The 17531-nt window shown below is 34.9% G+C and overlaps 4 protein-coding genes and 1 long non-coding RNA gene across 7 annotated transcripts; 2 read left to right on the forward strand and 3 right to left on the reverse strand.

Moving 5' to 3' along the window:
• Positions 1-550: 550 nt before the first annotated feature.
• LOC111479366 (probable protein phosphatase 2C 40) lies at positions 551-9704 on the forward strand. Of its 3 annotated transcripts, XR_002717631.1 has the most exons (6): positions 551-715; positions 2255-3427; positions 3903-4167; positions 5192-5315; positions 9024-9292; positions 9370-9704. XR_002717631.1 is itself a non-coding variant. In XM_023123984.1 (5 exons), the coding sequence occupies exons 2-5, from the start codon at positions 2264-2266 to the stop codon at positions 9052-9054; spliced, it is 1584 nt and encodes a 527-aa protein (XP_022979752.1). In that variant the 5' UTR covers positions 551-715; positions 2255-2263; the 3' UTR covers positions 9055-9704. The 3 variants fall into 3 exon arrangements, 2 of the variants coding, with proteins under 2 accessions (XP_022979752.1, XP_022979753.1); XM_023123984.1 differs by having other exon boundaries at positions 9024-9704; XM_023123985.1 differs by having other exon boundaries at positions 552-715; positions 9020-9704.
• Positions 5322-7910, reverse strand: LOC111479451 (heavy metal-associated isoprenylated plant protein 35-like). The gene is made up of 3 exons (XM_023124130.1): positions 7819-7910; positions 7647-7722; positions 5322-7449 (listed from the first exon to the last, which is right to left on the reverse strand). Exons 1-3 carry the CDS (start codon positions 7864-7866, stop codon positions 6698-6700), a joined length of 876 nt encoding a protein of 291 aa, XP_022979898.1. The 5' UTR covers positions 7867-7910; the 3' UTR covers positions 5322-6697.
• Positions 6682-8004, forward strand: LOC111479537. Its single transcript, XR_002717660.1, has 2 exons — positions 6682-6745; positions 7697-8004. It is a non-coding gene; the product is annotated as an uncharacterized LOC111479537 (long non-coding RNA).
• A 330-nt stretch (positions 9705-10034) lies between the features above and the next one.
• LOC111479493 (CAP-Gly domain-containing linker protein 1) lies at positions 10035-12174 on the reverse strand. Its single transcript, XM_023124191.1, has 7 exons — positions 11955-12174; positions 11804-11842; positions 11545-11598; positions 11373-11426; positions 10628-10681; positions 10472-10543; positions 10035-10346 (listed from the first exon to the last, which is right to left on the reverse strand). The coding sequence occupies exons 1-7, from the start codon at positions 12009-12011 to the stop codon at positions 10209-10211; spliced, it is 468 nt and encodes a 155-aa protein (XP_022979959.1). The 5' UTR covers positions 12012-12174; the 3' UTR covers positions 10035-10208.
• Positions 12175-14053: 1879 nt separating this feature from the next.
• On the reverse strand, positions 14054-14570 carry LOC111479520 (flowering-promoting factor 1-like protein 1). Its single transcript, XM_023124226.1, has one exon. The coding sequence runs from the start codon at positions 14505-14507 to the stop codon at positions 14175-14177; it is 333 nt and encodes a 110-aa protein (XP_022979994.1). The 5' UTR covers positions 14508-14570; the 3' UTR covers positions 14054-14174.
• Between the last annotated feature and the right edge of the window lie 2961 nt (positions 14571-17531).

A 17531-nucleotide genomic window follows, 5' to 3' on the forward strand; every position in this document is an offset into this window, starting at 1 on the left:
TTTATTTTTTAAATTCTTAGAATTTCATTAGGATTTATCTTTTTAATTTTTGTTATATTAAACTAATTGTTCTTTCCGTGACTGAAAAGCCATACCATTCCAAATTTGCCCCTTGATTTAAATGTAATTTAGTGGGCCCAATATCAACATATTTGACATTCTCTTCTATAATTTTAATTAAGAGTTAGGTTGAATCTCAATCAAATGTATTTTATATAATTATTATTTTACAATATCATCCAGTATAGTTTAATGTAACAAAAAATAAAAAAAATGAGTTTATAATATGAAATATTATATATATATTTATCTAAGTTTAAAATTCAAAATCTTATAATTAAAAAATATATATATATATATATTTGACCAGTTTTTAAACTAATAAAAAATGGTTTATACAGATTTAGTTATAAAAATCTATAATTTTAATTAAACGAAAAATATGAAATTAAAATATTAAAACGAAAAACAAAAATCAGTTATAATAAGATATTTAATAATATTAAACAAAAAGCGGAATATTAAAAATAGTCTAAATTTAGGGGAACGTCTTGGTGGCCATCCAATGGGTTTGCCTTTAATGTACCACTTTGATTACAGATTCTCCATTTTTGTCTTTGCTTCCACTCTGATACAGATGCATATTTCGTCTATCTTCACTTCTTCTTCTTTTCATTTCTTTTGATCTTCATCTGCTTCGATTCCCTCCTCTTCGGGTGAGTTTCTTCTCTCTTTTTCTTTTGTTTTTTCTCTTGTTTCTTTCAATTTTCAGCCATCTCTGTTTCTGTTTCTGTGTGCTTGATAATGACGTTTTAATGATCGATGCCGATACCGGCGGCTGGCTTGTTGCAATGTTTATTTGCAAGTGTGTATGTTGAATTGTTTTATTTTGTTTTGTTTATTGTAGCGTGTGTTCTGGTTTTTGTGGCGGCTGCGCGGCGTGTTGAATTAGGGTGTTGTTTTTTGTTCTTGTCTGAATTGGTTTGTTTGGTTGATTCTCGGCTGTTTTATGGTTTGAAGGTTTTTCTGTTTTCTGTCTTTGAATATATATATATATATATATATATATATAGAGGATTTGTTTCTCCCTTATGCGATGGTTATCTGTTTTGTACTGTCACTATGCTGTTAGTTTCTGTGAGTTTGATTAGTCTATTTTGCCTCTTTTCTTTTTGTTTCAAGTTCATAGCTAATCCGTTCGTCTGTCTGTCAGTGACCGTGATTGAAGTTGAGAATTTAATTGTTCTTGTGACTGTTCCAGATTTGTCACTGAAATAGCACTTCGTATTTAGTTGTCTTGCTCATGTAGTTTCCGGAACTGTGCTATTGTTTCATTGTTTGGTTTTTTTCTTTGCATGGTTAAATTTAGTTCGTCAAAGGAAAGGAAAGGTTAGGTAAGGTAACATATATTTTAGTAATCATAACTGGTTTTAGTCGGATTCCTGAGGGCTAGGCTAATTGAATATGAAAGAGAGCTAAAGGAAACCGGAATGTGGATTTTTATTTTCTATAAGTTGAACACGATAGCAATGATGCACACTTCAATTTTCAGCCAATTGATTGATTTTCTTTTTCCTTTTATGGGTAAGGAACTAAGCTTTCATTGTGAAAAAATGAAAGCATGTGCAAGGCATAGAAAAATAACCCTACAAAAAGAGTCCTGAACTACAAGAAATGACTCAAATCCAAAAGAATGATACCCAACTAGTAATTTCAAAAATTCCGATTAACGGTATGTCCATAAAGACGCATTAAATCTAACGCCCTCCTACACTTTCTCTATAAACCTCTCATCTCCTCTAAAAATCCTACAATTTGTCTCAAGCCACACTCCCCTCAAGAATGCGAAACAACAAGCCTGCCACAAGACTCTCCCTTTATCCTGAAAAAGAGAGTTCATCATGATCTCATCAATCAGAGGGACAATCCCTATTCCATTCCTTGGTGGCCCCAAACAAACTAAAGCAACAACTCCAAAGGGAGTAAGAAAACTAGCACCCCTCAAAAGATGATCAAAACTTGGCCAATTGATTGATGTTATACATACTGAGTTTAATACATTACAGAGCCCCTCCCAGTTTGCAGTTTGTTTAAGTATAAATTTCAATTATGTTTGAATTTATTTGGTGCTATAGAAAAGGAAATCGAGTTTGACCTTTCATATCTGACTAAATTTGAAAATGCTGCATAGTAACTAACTTTTCCATTTTTATTATGAACGAGCATTGAAAATGAAATGTATTTGTTGCAACAGTCATATACTATGCTTCACGAAGCTTCGACAAAACATGAGGGAGAACTTGAAGTTAGCTTTGGTTATAAATGCAATGGTAATATAGATGAAATCCGTGAGGTTTCCGACAAGTTTGAGATCCAGCCTGGACTTCAAAGGATCAGCAGTTTCTCTTGCTTATCTGGGGCTGCCTTGAGTGCAAATGCTACCCTAGCAAACACAAATATATGCAATGGGTTAATAGGAGAAGAAATTCTTCCGACTTGGGACTCTCCTAACTCCTTCCGTAAGGTTCCCTCATCACCTACTCTTTCAAGGTTGGATATATTGTCCACGTCGATGCAGAGTAGTCTGTCAAACTTAAGTTGCAGTCCATCTACCCCAACATCTGATTATGATTCATACTTATCGAAATCCATGAGTGCCCCTTCCGGAAGTGAAGGTTTCCTTAATGTTAAGGAAGTGCAAGTGGCAGGTGGAGCTGCCGGTGAGGACAGGGTCCAAGCTGTTTGTTCTGAAGAAAATGGATGGCTATTTTGTGGAATTTATGATGGTTTTAATGGAAGAGATGCAGCTGATTTTCTTGCTGGCACATTGTATGAAACCATCGTATTTTATTTTAACCTACTAGATTGGGAAGCTAAGAATGAAGCCTCCGACGGTTTGGAGATGGATAATTCACATCCTCTGGATGATGGTAGCATTACTCATGAAAGATTTTCTCCTTTGAAAAACAATAGTAATAATGCTTCAGATATCCACAGTGTATTCGAGAACCATTCATATGCCAAAGCAGGAATGACTAACTATCCTCTGAGGCATGGGGTGCTTGATAGCCTCCAGCGTGCTCTTAGTCAAGCAGAGAATGATTTTCTGCACATGGTTGAACAGGAAATGGAGGATCGTCCTGATTTAGTCTCTGTTGGATCATGTGTTTTAGTTGTTCTTCTTCATGGAAAGGATTTATACACGCTAAATTTGGGTGATAGTAGAGCAGTACTAGCTACCCTTGACGTGAGAGGAGATGGGGGACTGAAAGCTGTCCAGCTCACTGAGAGTCACACTGTGGATAATGAACTTGAAAGAGCATGGCTACATCATGATCATCCTGATGATCCGACAATCATTATCGGTGGGAAAGTTAAAGGAAAACTAAAGGTGACTCGTGCTTTTGGAGTTGGCTACTTGAAGTCGGTAGGTTACAGTTATACATTCCGTGCATGTCAGTATGGCCATAATCTCATATAACACGAAATCATTCTCTGTTTGTGTAGTGTATAGAATTTAATAAATAAAATAGAGGCACTGTCTAAATATGCTAGTAATTATTCAGGTTGCTTCTGTAAAAAGATAATAATAATAATAAAGGATGCAGGTTGCTAAACTAAATTGAATTGTTTATTGCTGTCTTAAGTATTCATGCTAAACAGTAATACCTGCTTGATATTTTAGGATAGCTTTGTCATGTCCATTTATGTTCTGGACAAAAAAATCAATATGCATGACTACTTTATTGTATATAGGACATAAATTTTCAGAATGAAGTTGATGTGTTATCTATACTAAAAATGATATTCATTTCTGAGTGAAGCAGGTAACCTAGTCTGTATTGCTGGAAATTATTTTAGTCCATCATAAGTTGATTATTATAAATTTATTTCCTCTGCAGAAAAAGTTTAATGATGCTTTGATGGGTATTCTTCGAGTTCCTAGCCTAATAAGCCCTCCCTATGTTTCCACTCAACCGGCATTGTCTATCCATAGGATATCAAAATCAGATTGCTTTGTTATAGTTGGAAGTGATGGTTTGTTTGACTTTTTTGGCAATGAGGAAGCAGTGAACCTTGTCCGTTCATATATCTTGAGCAACCCTACCGGTGATCCTGCAAAATTTTTACTGGAGCAGCTCCTATTGAAAGCAGCTGATTGCGCAGGTGAACTCCAAATCGATTTCTGTAAAATGTTTGAATCGTTTCCCAAATTACATTTATGGAAGTAAATTTTTTCTTTTTATTGACTTATCTTTGGCATGATATTATCATGAATGCACGACAAAAGAGAAAAAAAAAAAAAAAAAGGACAAACTTTAATGCTTACATTTAATGTCGTATGTTGACCATGGTTTAATTTAGAGAGTTGAACTTAATCATATATGATTTTCTTAGCAGCTAGCTGAAGTCGACTTTTCAGTTTGTTTTGTTGTTAATTTTTTATGGCAGAAGCTTCTTATGTATCTAAAGTTGAGCTTTCCCTTCAACAGAAGGTGAATTCTCCAATCTTTGTTAGAAGATATAACATTAAATTTTTTTTGACACTATTGGGAAAGAGAACATAGAAGACTAGGGTCTATTGCTATCATTTAACTCCCGACTAAAAGACTAATACTATGGGAACAAGTTGAGGTTGGACTTTGGAGTACCCTTGCTGCTGTAAGATAATATCCTCCTAACTGTTTTCACCTGGGATACTTTTTTTGGAGAGCTTTCCTTTAATATTATACAATCTAGTCAATATTAAAGGATACTGGCGTCGAGTACAAGTTCAGTGAAAACACAGATCTTCACATCTGCCATTTGGCCGGCTGGGGACATTGTACTCATGTTATTTCGACTTTCAATTTAATTTAATTAGTATTGTTATAATGCTTATTTTATCATGGGTTTTCTTATAGATTAATTCGATTTTCTTTCACAGTACATTTTATAGGCTTAGATAAGTACGAAGCCTTTAGTACTAGTTTGACTCATCTTGAACTTTGTATACAAGTCAGCCTGTGTATTATTGAAACCCATACGCCAAATTTTTTTTATTTTCTTTATCAACTATAAATAAGGTATGAGACACGGGGTGTTTTATTAATTTGCTCAGAAGTCGACTAATTTTGTGCTGATAATTTGCAATTTCAGTTATCTATTTGTATCCATCGGTGTTGATGATGTAAAAATTTATGTTTTATAGGTTTTAGCAAGGAAGAATTAATTACCATTCCAGCCGGCAGGAGAAGGAAATATCATGATGATGTAACTGTTATTGTAATCATCCTTGGAACAAATCAGCGCACCACAAGGGCATCTACTAGCATGTAAGCTTAAATTTGGCTGTTTTTGCTTGCTTTAGCTCATTTTTATTCCGTAGTTATACACTTGTACTCTGTAGTTGTAGTTGTCATTCCTTATTTATCTGAGTGAGTGACAATTGATTGTGATAGGGTCCTATATTTCTTTTCATTATTTATCTCAAAATCTGATCAATGAACCTCTTGTTCTCAAATCAGGTTCTTGTACCTTTACAATAAAATACATTTTAATTATAGTGAAGTCTCCATGTTCTTAGAGATGGTTTGCTGAAAGATTGAAGAATAGTTAAAGTTTGGATCCAACCTCGAAGGATTGTCTTAGGGTCTGAATGATATCACCGGAAATAATAATCACAATATCATTGTTCCTTCTCCATTGTGGTCAATGTCTAAGATAACGTTATACTATCTTTTTCAATATTAATATTGAAAAAGTGTAGTTTTGTTTTTTCACTTCCATTTAGTTAAATGTGCATGTTAAAAAAATGAAACTAGTGGACTTCTTGTAGGGTCTGTAAGATTCTGCATCTTATTTGATATATTCACTTAGTTTTGGATCCCACAAAGGCTTGACTGCTAAGAACATTTCCAGGTTTAGGCATTGACTTTTGTTTACATGTGGCTTTCCTAGTGATTGTGATGGTTTATGGTTCCCTTCTCCCCTGTTGAGTTCGCCTGTAAATATCACAGGGAATTGTCATCATCTCTTTTCACTAGTTATAGCTGCTAAATTACACTTACTGGCAAACTGGTTGGTCCAAGATGGACAAAATACTAGGCAAAAATGGTCTGAGAATGCTAATATTATCGTTTTCTTATGAATTGCTTGGGTCCAAGATGCTGGAAAAACTCTAGCAATTACATACTATTTTGATTTCTTTTGTCATTTTCTCTATTTACCTTTTGCCGAGTTAGCTCTAGATGCTAATGTCAGATGGGTTTTGGATTTGAGTGGAGAATAAAATGTTAGTGAAAGCGTAACCAAAAATGCATTATACTGTATGGATATACAGTGTACATGGTGTAATATAAATTGATTTGTTCTAACAAGAAAAAAAATATCTCAAGATGAAAATTTTCAAATCAATTTACTTTTTGGGATGAAATTGAAATTGAATATTTTTCTAGATTACTTAATAGTCAGAGTCATTAGATAGCTTCTGCAAAAAGTTTCACGTGATAGAGAGCATACTAACCCTGAAGTTCTTTTAACCCAAAAATTAGAATCACCCAACCCTTCAAAACTTTTCTACTTGTTAACCTTCTTGTCATTTAGGATCTCACTCATGTACATCTATACTCATCCTCAGCTGTTTTACAACATTAAAACCTGCACTTCAAATCATCTTGTTTTGTCCTTGGTTTGATATTGGCTGGATATTAGTAGATCACATGATGAAGCATCCATGGGCATTCTCTTCACTAAAATAATCCAGGTAGGCCTGTGACTTCGCTTGATCCTCGTAATTTTCTGTCTGATCATTTGAATATGAAGATGGAATCGGTGGGACATTGTAAAGAAATTCAGGACCTTTACCTAAATGCGGCGCATTGTAATTTAACCCCAAAGTAGGTGGAGGGACAAAACAACCTTTTGGACCGGTGTATATTTGTTGGGCCAGTGGGTTAGCCTTTTTGTGGCCCACATCTGGATCCACATTGAGTGTCCCATGTCCATTTTGGTGGTTTGAACCTGATTTATCACTAATGCCTGGTTGCCCCTTTGTTTCCTTCTTTTCACCACTTTTCCCTGCACCACCTTTGTCTGGAGAACAACCCTCATGTCCAATAGCATTCTCCTTGGAGTCGGATGACCCCGCCGAGGGCCTTCTGGAAGAGCTTTCAATATTCTTAGACTTTTCATTCTGTTCTTTACGCTTGTTCTCGACAGGGCTTACCTTAAACCCAACCTTCTTTGCTGAAGCTTTATTAGCACCCGGACTTCTTCCATTTTCTTGGCTGTTTCCTTTGTTAGTCTCCAACATCTTGATGAGTTGTTTCTCTTTTCCCCCTTGCTTTTCTGGCCATATTTCCGCATGTTTACCTGCTTTGGCCAACCTCTTGGTCAGCCTTTCAAGACTAACATTTCCAGTGACCGTGACTTTCTGTTGGTCTGAGTCAATGATAGTCGTATAAACACCTACAATATTAAGAAGGTCATCACTTCCAAAGATTTAGACTAAGGGCCACTTGTAAAAGTACCTATTCCTATGTTTGGCTCGTAAGAAAACTGACAATTCCATTCCAGCTGATTATAATGGTTTAGTTCATGACTGTCGGTTAATTTTCTCACATTTGAAACCGAAAACAGTTAAAGTGAACAACATCAAATGGTACCATCAATGCTCTGAAGAACCTTCTTAACCTTCCTCTTGCACCCTTCACAGTGAATAGAAACTTTCAAGACCCAAACCTGTAAAGGAAAGAAGGGGATGAGCTGAGAGATTCCTGAGGAGAAGAACGACTAAAAGAAAGTTAAAAACTTGCTTAGGAAGAGAAGGCATTTTACCTGTGCTCTGAGTCGTTGTGAGGCTGCTTCAGAACATACTACAGCCATTGGAGAGAAAGTCCCAGTTCAGAAAGAGATGAATCACCAAAAACCTTCTGGTTCAGAAAGAGAGATTGAAAGTGAAACTATAAAGTCGACAAGCCATCAGTCCATGGCATTGTTATATACATAATATTGAAGAAGAGAGTTCGTAAAGAGAACTGCTCAATCAAGAAAATGACAAAAGGGTAGCAGCTTTCCTAGCTTTCTCCCCGTAATTATAGTGGAATTTAAAAGCAGGCTGCCAGGTTTTACTCTGTCCCAACAAATATCCTGGAAACTCAGAAACTCTTTTAAAATTTAAAAACATCATGCATTAAATGGTCTTTTTTATTTGTTGAACTACTCCCTCTTTAATCTAGATTGACCTCATTATTTAATCTTCCTCTGTAGCACATTTCAAGATTTATTGTTATTTTTCTCTTTCCACCCGATGTATAATACTATTATCTTCTCCCAATTGATGACCCCTCCATTCATTCACAGCCCGTATATTCAAACTTGCCTTGTTGCAACCCTTCCTCTTCTATCTGGCATTAATGACGAATGGTTAATAGGGATTAAGGATACCAAGATTTGTCCGATGAGGGTTTTCCTTTTATGGAAATTGAGAGATCTTTGCCACAGGCATCTAGATTCCTTTTCTCCTACATTTTCTATTAGGTTTTGACAGAGATTTTAGTTTTGAAGTTAGGTTCGTTAGCCTTTGTAGTCTATTTCCTACAAGCATTTTTTTTTAACTCCAAATTTTAGATGCTAGAAAATGCTGTTCTTATCAAGTAACCTGTTTTCAGGTTTTGAAACCGATTAAGATTTCAAATGTGAATCCTAGAACAATACTAGGAAAAGTAGTAACAAAAACAACTAACACACCAACATAAGGCCTATTTTGAATGACTTTTCAAGTACTTGATGGAACTTTTAAGCACTTGCTCATAATCTATACAATTTCAAAAAATTTCAAAAAATTGAAAGTATACTATGAAAAGTTTTTAGATGAGTAGTCACAACCTAGCTACCAGTCCTAGAATCAGTAACAAATGCTTCGTAAAGAATAAATTTGTTTCTTATCTCTCTTATGCATTGAATGACCCACATAATGTGACCTGGTTAGTACCATTCTTCTCTTCTCTCTCTAAACAAAAATGGCCATGACCTTTAGGTAGACGTGCGGCCAAGCATCATCATCATCCTTGAGTAAAGGCTTGTAGTTAAGATGACAACTTGATTCAGACAGCCCCACAGTAAGTAAACTTATTTGCAAAATTGCAAATAAGGGAAGAGAGAGCACTCCCATTTCCCCACGCAACATAACTTTGATTGACAGAGAAGTGAAGGTAAAAGGACAACACAATTAACAACGTAGATGAAAACAGCAAAGACCCTTAGCTTTCTCTGTGTTGCAGCAGTTCCAAGTCTTGTTGACATTAAAGTGGTAGGTGCTCTCATTATCTGATCTTATTCTTATGTATGCACCATATTTACTTCTTCTCTCTCTTACAAAATCTGCAGTTTCTCATTTCCCTTCCCTTTCACTCTTTCTCAGCTCCCAACTTCCTTCTATTGGATTTTTGTATATAGTTTTGTTTTACAGAGCTATGGCAAACATTATGTGTTGCTTTAAATGATGTAAACATAGTTTGATTTCTTTTTTAAATCACTGAGGTCCCCTTTGGTTCATAGATTTGGATAAGATGTTTGTATGAACTTAGGAGTTTTGGTGGTCTATGTTTGAATTATGTGGAGAAATAGGTTTCAATTTCTGGTTATCTTGAGAGATGGGACTTTAGACATGTGTGTTTGTTTGTAAATGAAAAATTCAGAGCTTCAAATTATTCCATCTTCAATCATCATATGAACCATTTTCAAAATATTATAGAGATAAGTATTATATTTACTATTATATACATATCAATAAATTCTACTAAGCATGTATTAACTACCTAATGCTAACATCAACGAACCCTTTTAAAATCGATTTCAAATTTGAGAAATCAAATTCAAATTTTGAGAATCCAACTTGTGGAACTTCGACGACCAAATTCAAATCTCAATGACGAAAAATTTAAGCGTTCAAAAGCACTAAATAGAAATTAAGTTCAAAATTCGACCACCAAAAATGCATTTTCTATCATTATTAATTTAAGTTGTTTAGAGAGAAGGATAGAGCCAGAGAGTGAGCTAAAGGGAAATCTCATAGACCCTCAATGGGAAATGTTGAAAAGAAACCCATTACAAGCATTGAAATTTAAACAGTGAACATTGTGGAAATCCATAGCCGAGAGAGCTGCTGCTAATGTTATCTTATCATGGAATGAAAAACTTACAACCTACATGCTACAAAGTGCCTCTTAATTTCCAGCTTCATTCCCCTTTTCCTCCGTCGAGCCACAACCTTCCTTCGTTGCCTCGCCTGCATCTTCCTTCTCGCTGATTTCTGCTGGATGTTGATGTCGAGTCTCATTATTGTCCACAGAAACATCCTGAAGCTGCCAAGTTACGTAGTTTTATTCAATAGTGGCCAACATATATGGTGGTATGGGGTGGGTTGGTGGTCTTTCGAGAGAACTTATCAGCATATTTGAGTATGAAAATGGTTAGATATAGAACTTACACCCAAGTTCCTCAGGCTGGTAGTCACATCTTCTTGTTGCTGCTGAAGGGTAGTCCTTAGTTCTTGGAATTCCTACTTTGATATTACAAATTTATTACCCTTCCAAATGGCATCAAAAAGTTTAAAAATGTATTCGATCTGTGAAGCATTACTTACCGTTCGAAGGTGCTCGACCTCAACATTAAGTGATTTCTTGAGTTCGGAGAGTTCCTGTATGAGGCATTGAAGATATATATCATTAGCAGACTTAAGATCTCTTTGAACTACCAAGAATCAGTTAACCAACATCATGTCTAGCATACAGTAGCCGGCTGTCTGTATGAGCCACAAGATTTGATTACAGTAAGCCACTTGGATGACCAACTGGTTTATGGATCATGTTAGAACAATCAAACTATAACGGCCCAAGTCCACTACTAGCAGATATTGTCCGTCTTGGCTCGTTGCATATCGCCATCAGCCTCACGGTTCTAAAATGCATCTGTTAGAAAGAGGTTTCCACACTCTTATAAGGAATGCTTTGTACCCCTCCAACCAACGTAGGATCTCAAAATCCACCCCATTGGAGCCCAGCGTCCTCACTAGCACACCGCTCGGTGTCTAGCTCTGATACCATTTGTAGCAACCCAAGTCCACTGCTAGCAGATATTGTCCGCTTTGGACCATTCCGTATCGCCGCCAACCTCACAAATTTAAAACGTGTCATTCAGTAGAGGTTTCCACACTCTTATAAGGAATGTTTCGTTCCCCTCTCCAACCAATGTGGGATCTCACACAAACACAAATATCTTAGAACAGGACAAGCTGGCTGGTGAAGTTACATCCTAGAAATACATGACTACATAGAATAGAATAAAGAGGGGGATAACAAGCAATACAAAATTCACTACTATTAACTTACACTGCGGTAGGTATTAACTTGCGTGTCTAGCTTTGACCTCCAATTCTGAAGATCCTGAAATGCTCAAAACACAGGGAAAGTTAAGAAAATCAGAGGACAAAAACAACTAAATGAGCAAGAGCATACAACTTAATCAGCCTCACAGTTAGGGCATTGTAAATCTAGACTTCACCTGCTTAAGCGATTGAATTCTATTAAGCAGCTCTGCTCTTGATTCGTTCAATTCCTGAGATCAAACATGTCAAATCTCAGAAGATCAGACCTAAATTGCAGCAATCTCAGTAATACATGGACTCTTCGTTAAATCACCACTAGACCCAAAATAACGAACAATTTAGTTCTCAACTATCCTACAATCGAAGCGAACAGTAAAATTCACAAATCAAGTTAATGAACTCGAGAATTCAAAAGTCGGGACAAGAAAATAATACCGAAATTTTCGATCCAATGGGAGTTAGATTCTCATTTTTCTGTGAACAAAGAGGAACAGATACAAACATCAAGGACAGAGTAAGTAAATGCGTAAAAGAACAGATCAGGCACAAATAGAAACTGAAAACGAAGAAAATGAAGGGAACTCACAGCTGATAGAGGAGCTGGGGCAGGGACGGAGGGAGAGGAAGAGTCGGCGTCCGCCATAGAAGCAGGGATCGAATCGAATCTGTTGAACTGACAATTAGGGTTTCGCAAAGGGGATGGGTGAAATCGAAATTCAAAAAATGGAGGAAAGAGAAGAGAGGAAAATTAAAAGGAAATGGGGACGAGTTTGTCGAAGATTTGAATTTGGAACCAAAACCCAATGCCACACTTCACCACTTTCTTGTGTCACCTGTACGGACAAGATGAGTTATTTTCAATTAACAATGACCCCTTTTATTTATTTATTATTACAAATTTTATTATATATTTTTTTAAAAAAAATTAATGAATAATTTTTTTTTTTTTTTTTGATAATTTCTATCCCAAAAAAATGTAAAATATTATAATAAACTATTCTACCCGCATAATTTTAAAAATTCAAATTTAAATATTATAATATAGTTTTTTTAACCCATAAAAAATTAGTTGTGAGTAGCAAATATAATCATAGCCTTCTCTATTCTTGTCTCTGTCCTTTTTTTTATGAACGTTCCTACTCTCTTTTTATTCATATCGCTGCATCTCATCAATCTTTTAACAAATTAACTAAAAGACGTGTTCTTAAAAATCGTGGTAGCATCGTATTGCTATGACACACGTTCGTGGCACTACGATGCAATATCGTGGCTTATCGTGGGTGTATGGATGGACAGCATGAGAGTGGCGCCATGACTCTCCAAGCTCTAAATTCTTGGGTTGGGCTGGCTCCATTTTCTAAGCTACAGCGCTGGGCTTGGGTGGAGTGGCCCTATTATATAGACATCTCTTCATATACCTTAGTAACAAGAGTTAAGGGTTGAACAAATCACTAATTTCCCTAATTTTACGAAACATCTCCTACCCGCTAACAAAAAGACGTTTTTTCAAACACCCTTTTAAAAAATGCATTGGATTTCACTCGACGTTCGAAGATCCAAACAAACAAAAAATTCACGTACAAACAAAAGGTATGAACAACCTAAGACCACCGCTAGTAGATATTATCATTTTTAGACTTTTCTTTTAAACGTGTCTGCTAGAAAGAAGTTTCAACACCCTTATAAAGAATATTTCTTTTCTCTCTCCAACTTACGTGGGATCTCACAAAGTAGATGTTCATTAGCGAATAATATATTCTTTCTTTGATTTTCGGGTCTGACATTCACTGATTGATAAAAGACGTCAAAGAACTTTTGAATTAATAACTATGATCGACTACTCAATGAGACGGAGCATTGGCGCCCATTTCCATTTCCTTATCCAAATGGGAATAGGTTTTGAGCCATGCTCTCATGCACGTAAATCTTAAATATTTCTCTCTCAATATCTATTTTTATTATTATTATTATTATTTTCTTAGAGCAAATAAAATAAATAAATAGATATTCTTCGCCTGGATATGGGCTATCCGTTGACCCATCAGAGTCCCCCTCTTATCGTCACCAGCCTGTGATGCATGGACGTGTCCTGTCAGTTCACTTAACCCCACATTTCTCAATTACCAAATTACCCTTACCATGGTTAACTCCTTTTTATTTATTTATTTATTGATATTTTTCTTTGGCCTTCTCTCATCCTGCATTGCATGGCAGCCATTTCATATTATCATGCATTAAAATTAAATGTTTTAATTTATTTTAAATTTAGAAATTATTCGAGGGTTACCGAAAATAATAGAAATTATCCATTTAGCTTGTTACGTATAGTCACCAGCCTCACGGTTTTAAAACCCATCTACCAAGAAAAAGTTTTCACATATTTATAATAAATGTTTCGTTCCTCTCTCCAACGAGTATTTTAACGATATTTTAACCAGTCGAGCGTTCTCAAATCAACTTCTAACGGGTAGTCATCAGATCGTTGATATGTAAGAATGTTTAATTAATCCACCACACTTAAATGATGTGAAAGTTATCTTATTTATAATCAAATAAATTACAAAGATATAGAAAAAGTAATAAATGGAAAAATATTTAATAATGCAAATATATAATAAAATATCAAATATAATATATATAAACTATAATTTATTACTAAATATCCTTAACAAATACGATAATATATTTTACGTTAAATTTATGATTTTCCATTTCAACAACAAATTTACATATGCTTCAAACACACACAAAGACTACATAAAAAGAGATGACACCAAAGAGAGATGAAACGACGTCGTGGCAACAATTACTGGGACTGCATGTCCTTAACTTGAAAAACATTACGATTCTTCACAACGATGTCGTATAAGTGTCTAGCCTTAAGCTTATTGAAGTCTGTGGGAACAGAAATGAGATCCACAGAAGAAGGCTTATGGAATTGCATAACCTCGGAATCTTCGTAGTATACTTCCCAGCCCAACGACGCAAGCTTGTTTTTAAGTACTGAGTATGATGTCATCGCCTCGTTCGTCGGCGTGTAGATCAGAACTTTTCTCCGCCCTCCTGCCCCCGTCTCCACTGCCCCTGCCCTCTCCACGAGCCGGATTACCCCGTTGTCGAACACCCAAACGCCCGACATTGTTTATCCTCTCGAATTTGTTTATAAGCTTTGAGGAACAATAATGGAGGGGTTGTATGTATATATCTATCTATATATAGAGAGAGTAATTAGGTAGAAGAACTAGGAGAGGTGAGCTATGGCAAAAGAACAAACTTTAATGCCATGTTTTTTTTTTTTTTTTTTCCCTTTTAATATTATTTTTAAAGGATATGGAGCCTAATGTGAAATGGGGTCACAAAAAGTCTTGTAATTTTATCAATGGATTAAAAAAAAAAAAAAAATTTGATCTTGAGTTCCGAGATTGAAAATGTTATTAGACTCGATGAACGAATCATGATTTAGAATCCAAATTTAGCATTCGATGATTTTAATATTCTTTGACGATATGAAAACATTACCTACTTGTCTGAAAGATTATCGACCAACATAGGTTTTTTTAGCTCGTTTTGTTCTTGCTCAAATGTTTTCAAGAAAAAATTGCTAGGAGGTCACTCACGGTAAAATTACTTTAAGCAAAACAACTTAATTTTAGATTTATTAGAATTTAGCCACCCTAAGAAAAATACAGCTTATTGATATAAATAATAATTATCAGTATGAGATCTTAAGGTCTATTGCAGAGGGGAACGAAACATTTCTTATAACGGTATAAAAACTTCTCCCTAGTAAATGCGTTTTAAACCCATGAGGTTGACGGCAATACGTAATGAGCCAAAAGTGGACAATATTTACTAACGGTGGACTTAGACTGTTACTGTTATAGCGTTGATTCAAAATTCTACAAAATTTTAGTTCAGAGTGTCGAATTAATAAAAAATAATAAAAACTGAAATTAAAAAGATTTCTTTTAATTCTATTTTAAAAAATGAAATTAATTATTAAAACCTAACATTTGATGATTGATACGAATTTTACAATCAAAATATTTTAGAAAAAAAAAAGTCATTGTTTAAAAATCTATAGGGTATTTAATTATAAGATATGGGAATCCATTTATTTTACAAAATTCCAAAATACTTTTTAAAAAATAAAATATAATAAAAGTCTTTTTCAAACCCCACACGTGGGAATCTTTGTCTTTTGTGTGTTCGTGTTTTTTAACCTATTTTTTGGATGCCATTTTCATTACTATTTTATTGTAATTAATAAAATATTTTGTGAAATAAAAATTAAATTAGGATTTTGTTTTTTAAATATAAATTATAAAAAGTATTTTAAACCTTTTTTTTATTATTAAAAAGGAAATTTTTATTCTTTTGAAATTTACAATATTACCCACCCTTGACATTGAAATAAATTTCATTTTCTTTAATTTTCGTTAATTATTATTATTATTATTATTATATTAAAAAATGAATTAAGTAATTTGGATAATGTATTTTTACATGTGCATGTACTTGCAATATATATCTCCCTTTGAATATATTCAAATTAATATTCCGAATTCATCGAATTTTTTTTCAAACATTTCAAAATATATATATATATATATATCATTTTTTAAGAATATATAATTATTCTTTTAAAATAGGATGATAACGGTATGTTGTGAGATCTCATATTGGTTGGAGAAGAGAACAAAATATTTTTTACGAGGGCGTGGAAATATCTCCCTGATGATAGACGCTTTTTAAAACTGTGAGACTGATGACGATACATAATAGGTAAGAATGGACAATATTTGCTAGCAATGAGTTTGGATTGTTACATATGTTCCCGAACTGTTTACTTTACGTCTACGCATTAGGTGCAAAAATTACTAGAAATGTAGCGACAATTATTTGAAATATGCTCTCTCGAGCACGTAAAAGAAAAAAGGGATTGAAAGGGGCTAATGTCAACTCGTAAAGGGGCAAAGAAAACCCTAGGAATTGAAAGGTGAGGTCTAAAGGTGATGAAATAAGAAAAGAGAGATCATATTCGAACAGCCAATTGAAGAAAAGGGACAAGAAGAAATGTGTGGTGTGGAAGAGTTTAAAGGGACAAAACATGTTTGAATGTGGTCGTAATCTTTGTTCTTTTTTGCTTCTTCTTGAGGTATCTAAATGCTCCTCATTCATTTTCATTACAATCGCCCACATTTTGCATTTCCTTTCATTTATTTCCCGGGATTATCTTCTACACGGAATTTTTGTAGTTTATAAATATATTTGATCTTTGAGTAATGTAATGAACGGAGATTATATTGTCGTAAAAGTTAAACTACAGGACTAGAACGTACTGTTATGAGTGAATTTAGGATGAGGAATCGAAAAAATCGAACATGATCAAGTTGGATTGAGCCCTAGATCCAACTAAGTCGAGGCTAACTAGCGCACGAATTAGAATAACTTAGCCGAAGGGCCATTTTCTCTTTCGGGACAAATAATAAAGGGCTAAAAAGGGCCCACCTTGACCTTAACCAACTAAGTCGAGGCTGAGGTGGCCTTTTTTATTCTAGGGTTGCACTGTGCACGGCCCCGAGACCGAGGGAACCATATAGGCTTAGTTCGACCTTTTTGTCTCCAATCCAAGAGGAAGATCATGAACCCTAGATAATCTCAAGTATCTTAAAGGACCATTAAGTTTTCACTCTCAAACCCTAAATTTGCTACGTTGTTCTTTCTCCCTCTCTAACTAAAGCATTAGAGTTTGTGTGGCAAGCCCAAAGCTCAAAATCAATTGGCCTAAGAAAAAGACTCGCCTCGAGCCAAACTTACATTTGAGGACTTAAATGGACTCGAGAAAGGAAATGTTCGGGTCATTGGCCCAAATTCACATGCTCGGTCTTGGTTCAGGTCAATGTCAAGCCTACCCATTAGCCGATATGGGATGCTCAATGCATGTCCAACCTAATTATTCGAAGAATAGCTCGATTCAACATCGAAATCTAGATTTAGATGCTCTAATTGAAGCTCTCTATATAGACGCATCATGTTAGCTAAAGAGTAAGTCAATCTTCCAATCTCAAAGTACCACATCAATATACAAATCCCTCGAACAAATTTAATACATTTATTTAAAAATCTATATATTCTTTTTAAATAAATATTATACTATAAA

Source organism: Cucurbita maxima, unplaced genomic scaffold (genome assembly GCF_002738345.1).
Source record: "Cucurbita maxima cultivar Rimu unplaced genomic scaffold, Cmax_1.0 Cma_Scf00005, whole genome shotgun sequence".
NCBI lineage: Eukaryota > Viridiplantae > Streptophyta > Magnoliopsida > Cucurbitales > Cucurbitaceae > Cucurbita > Cucurbita maxima.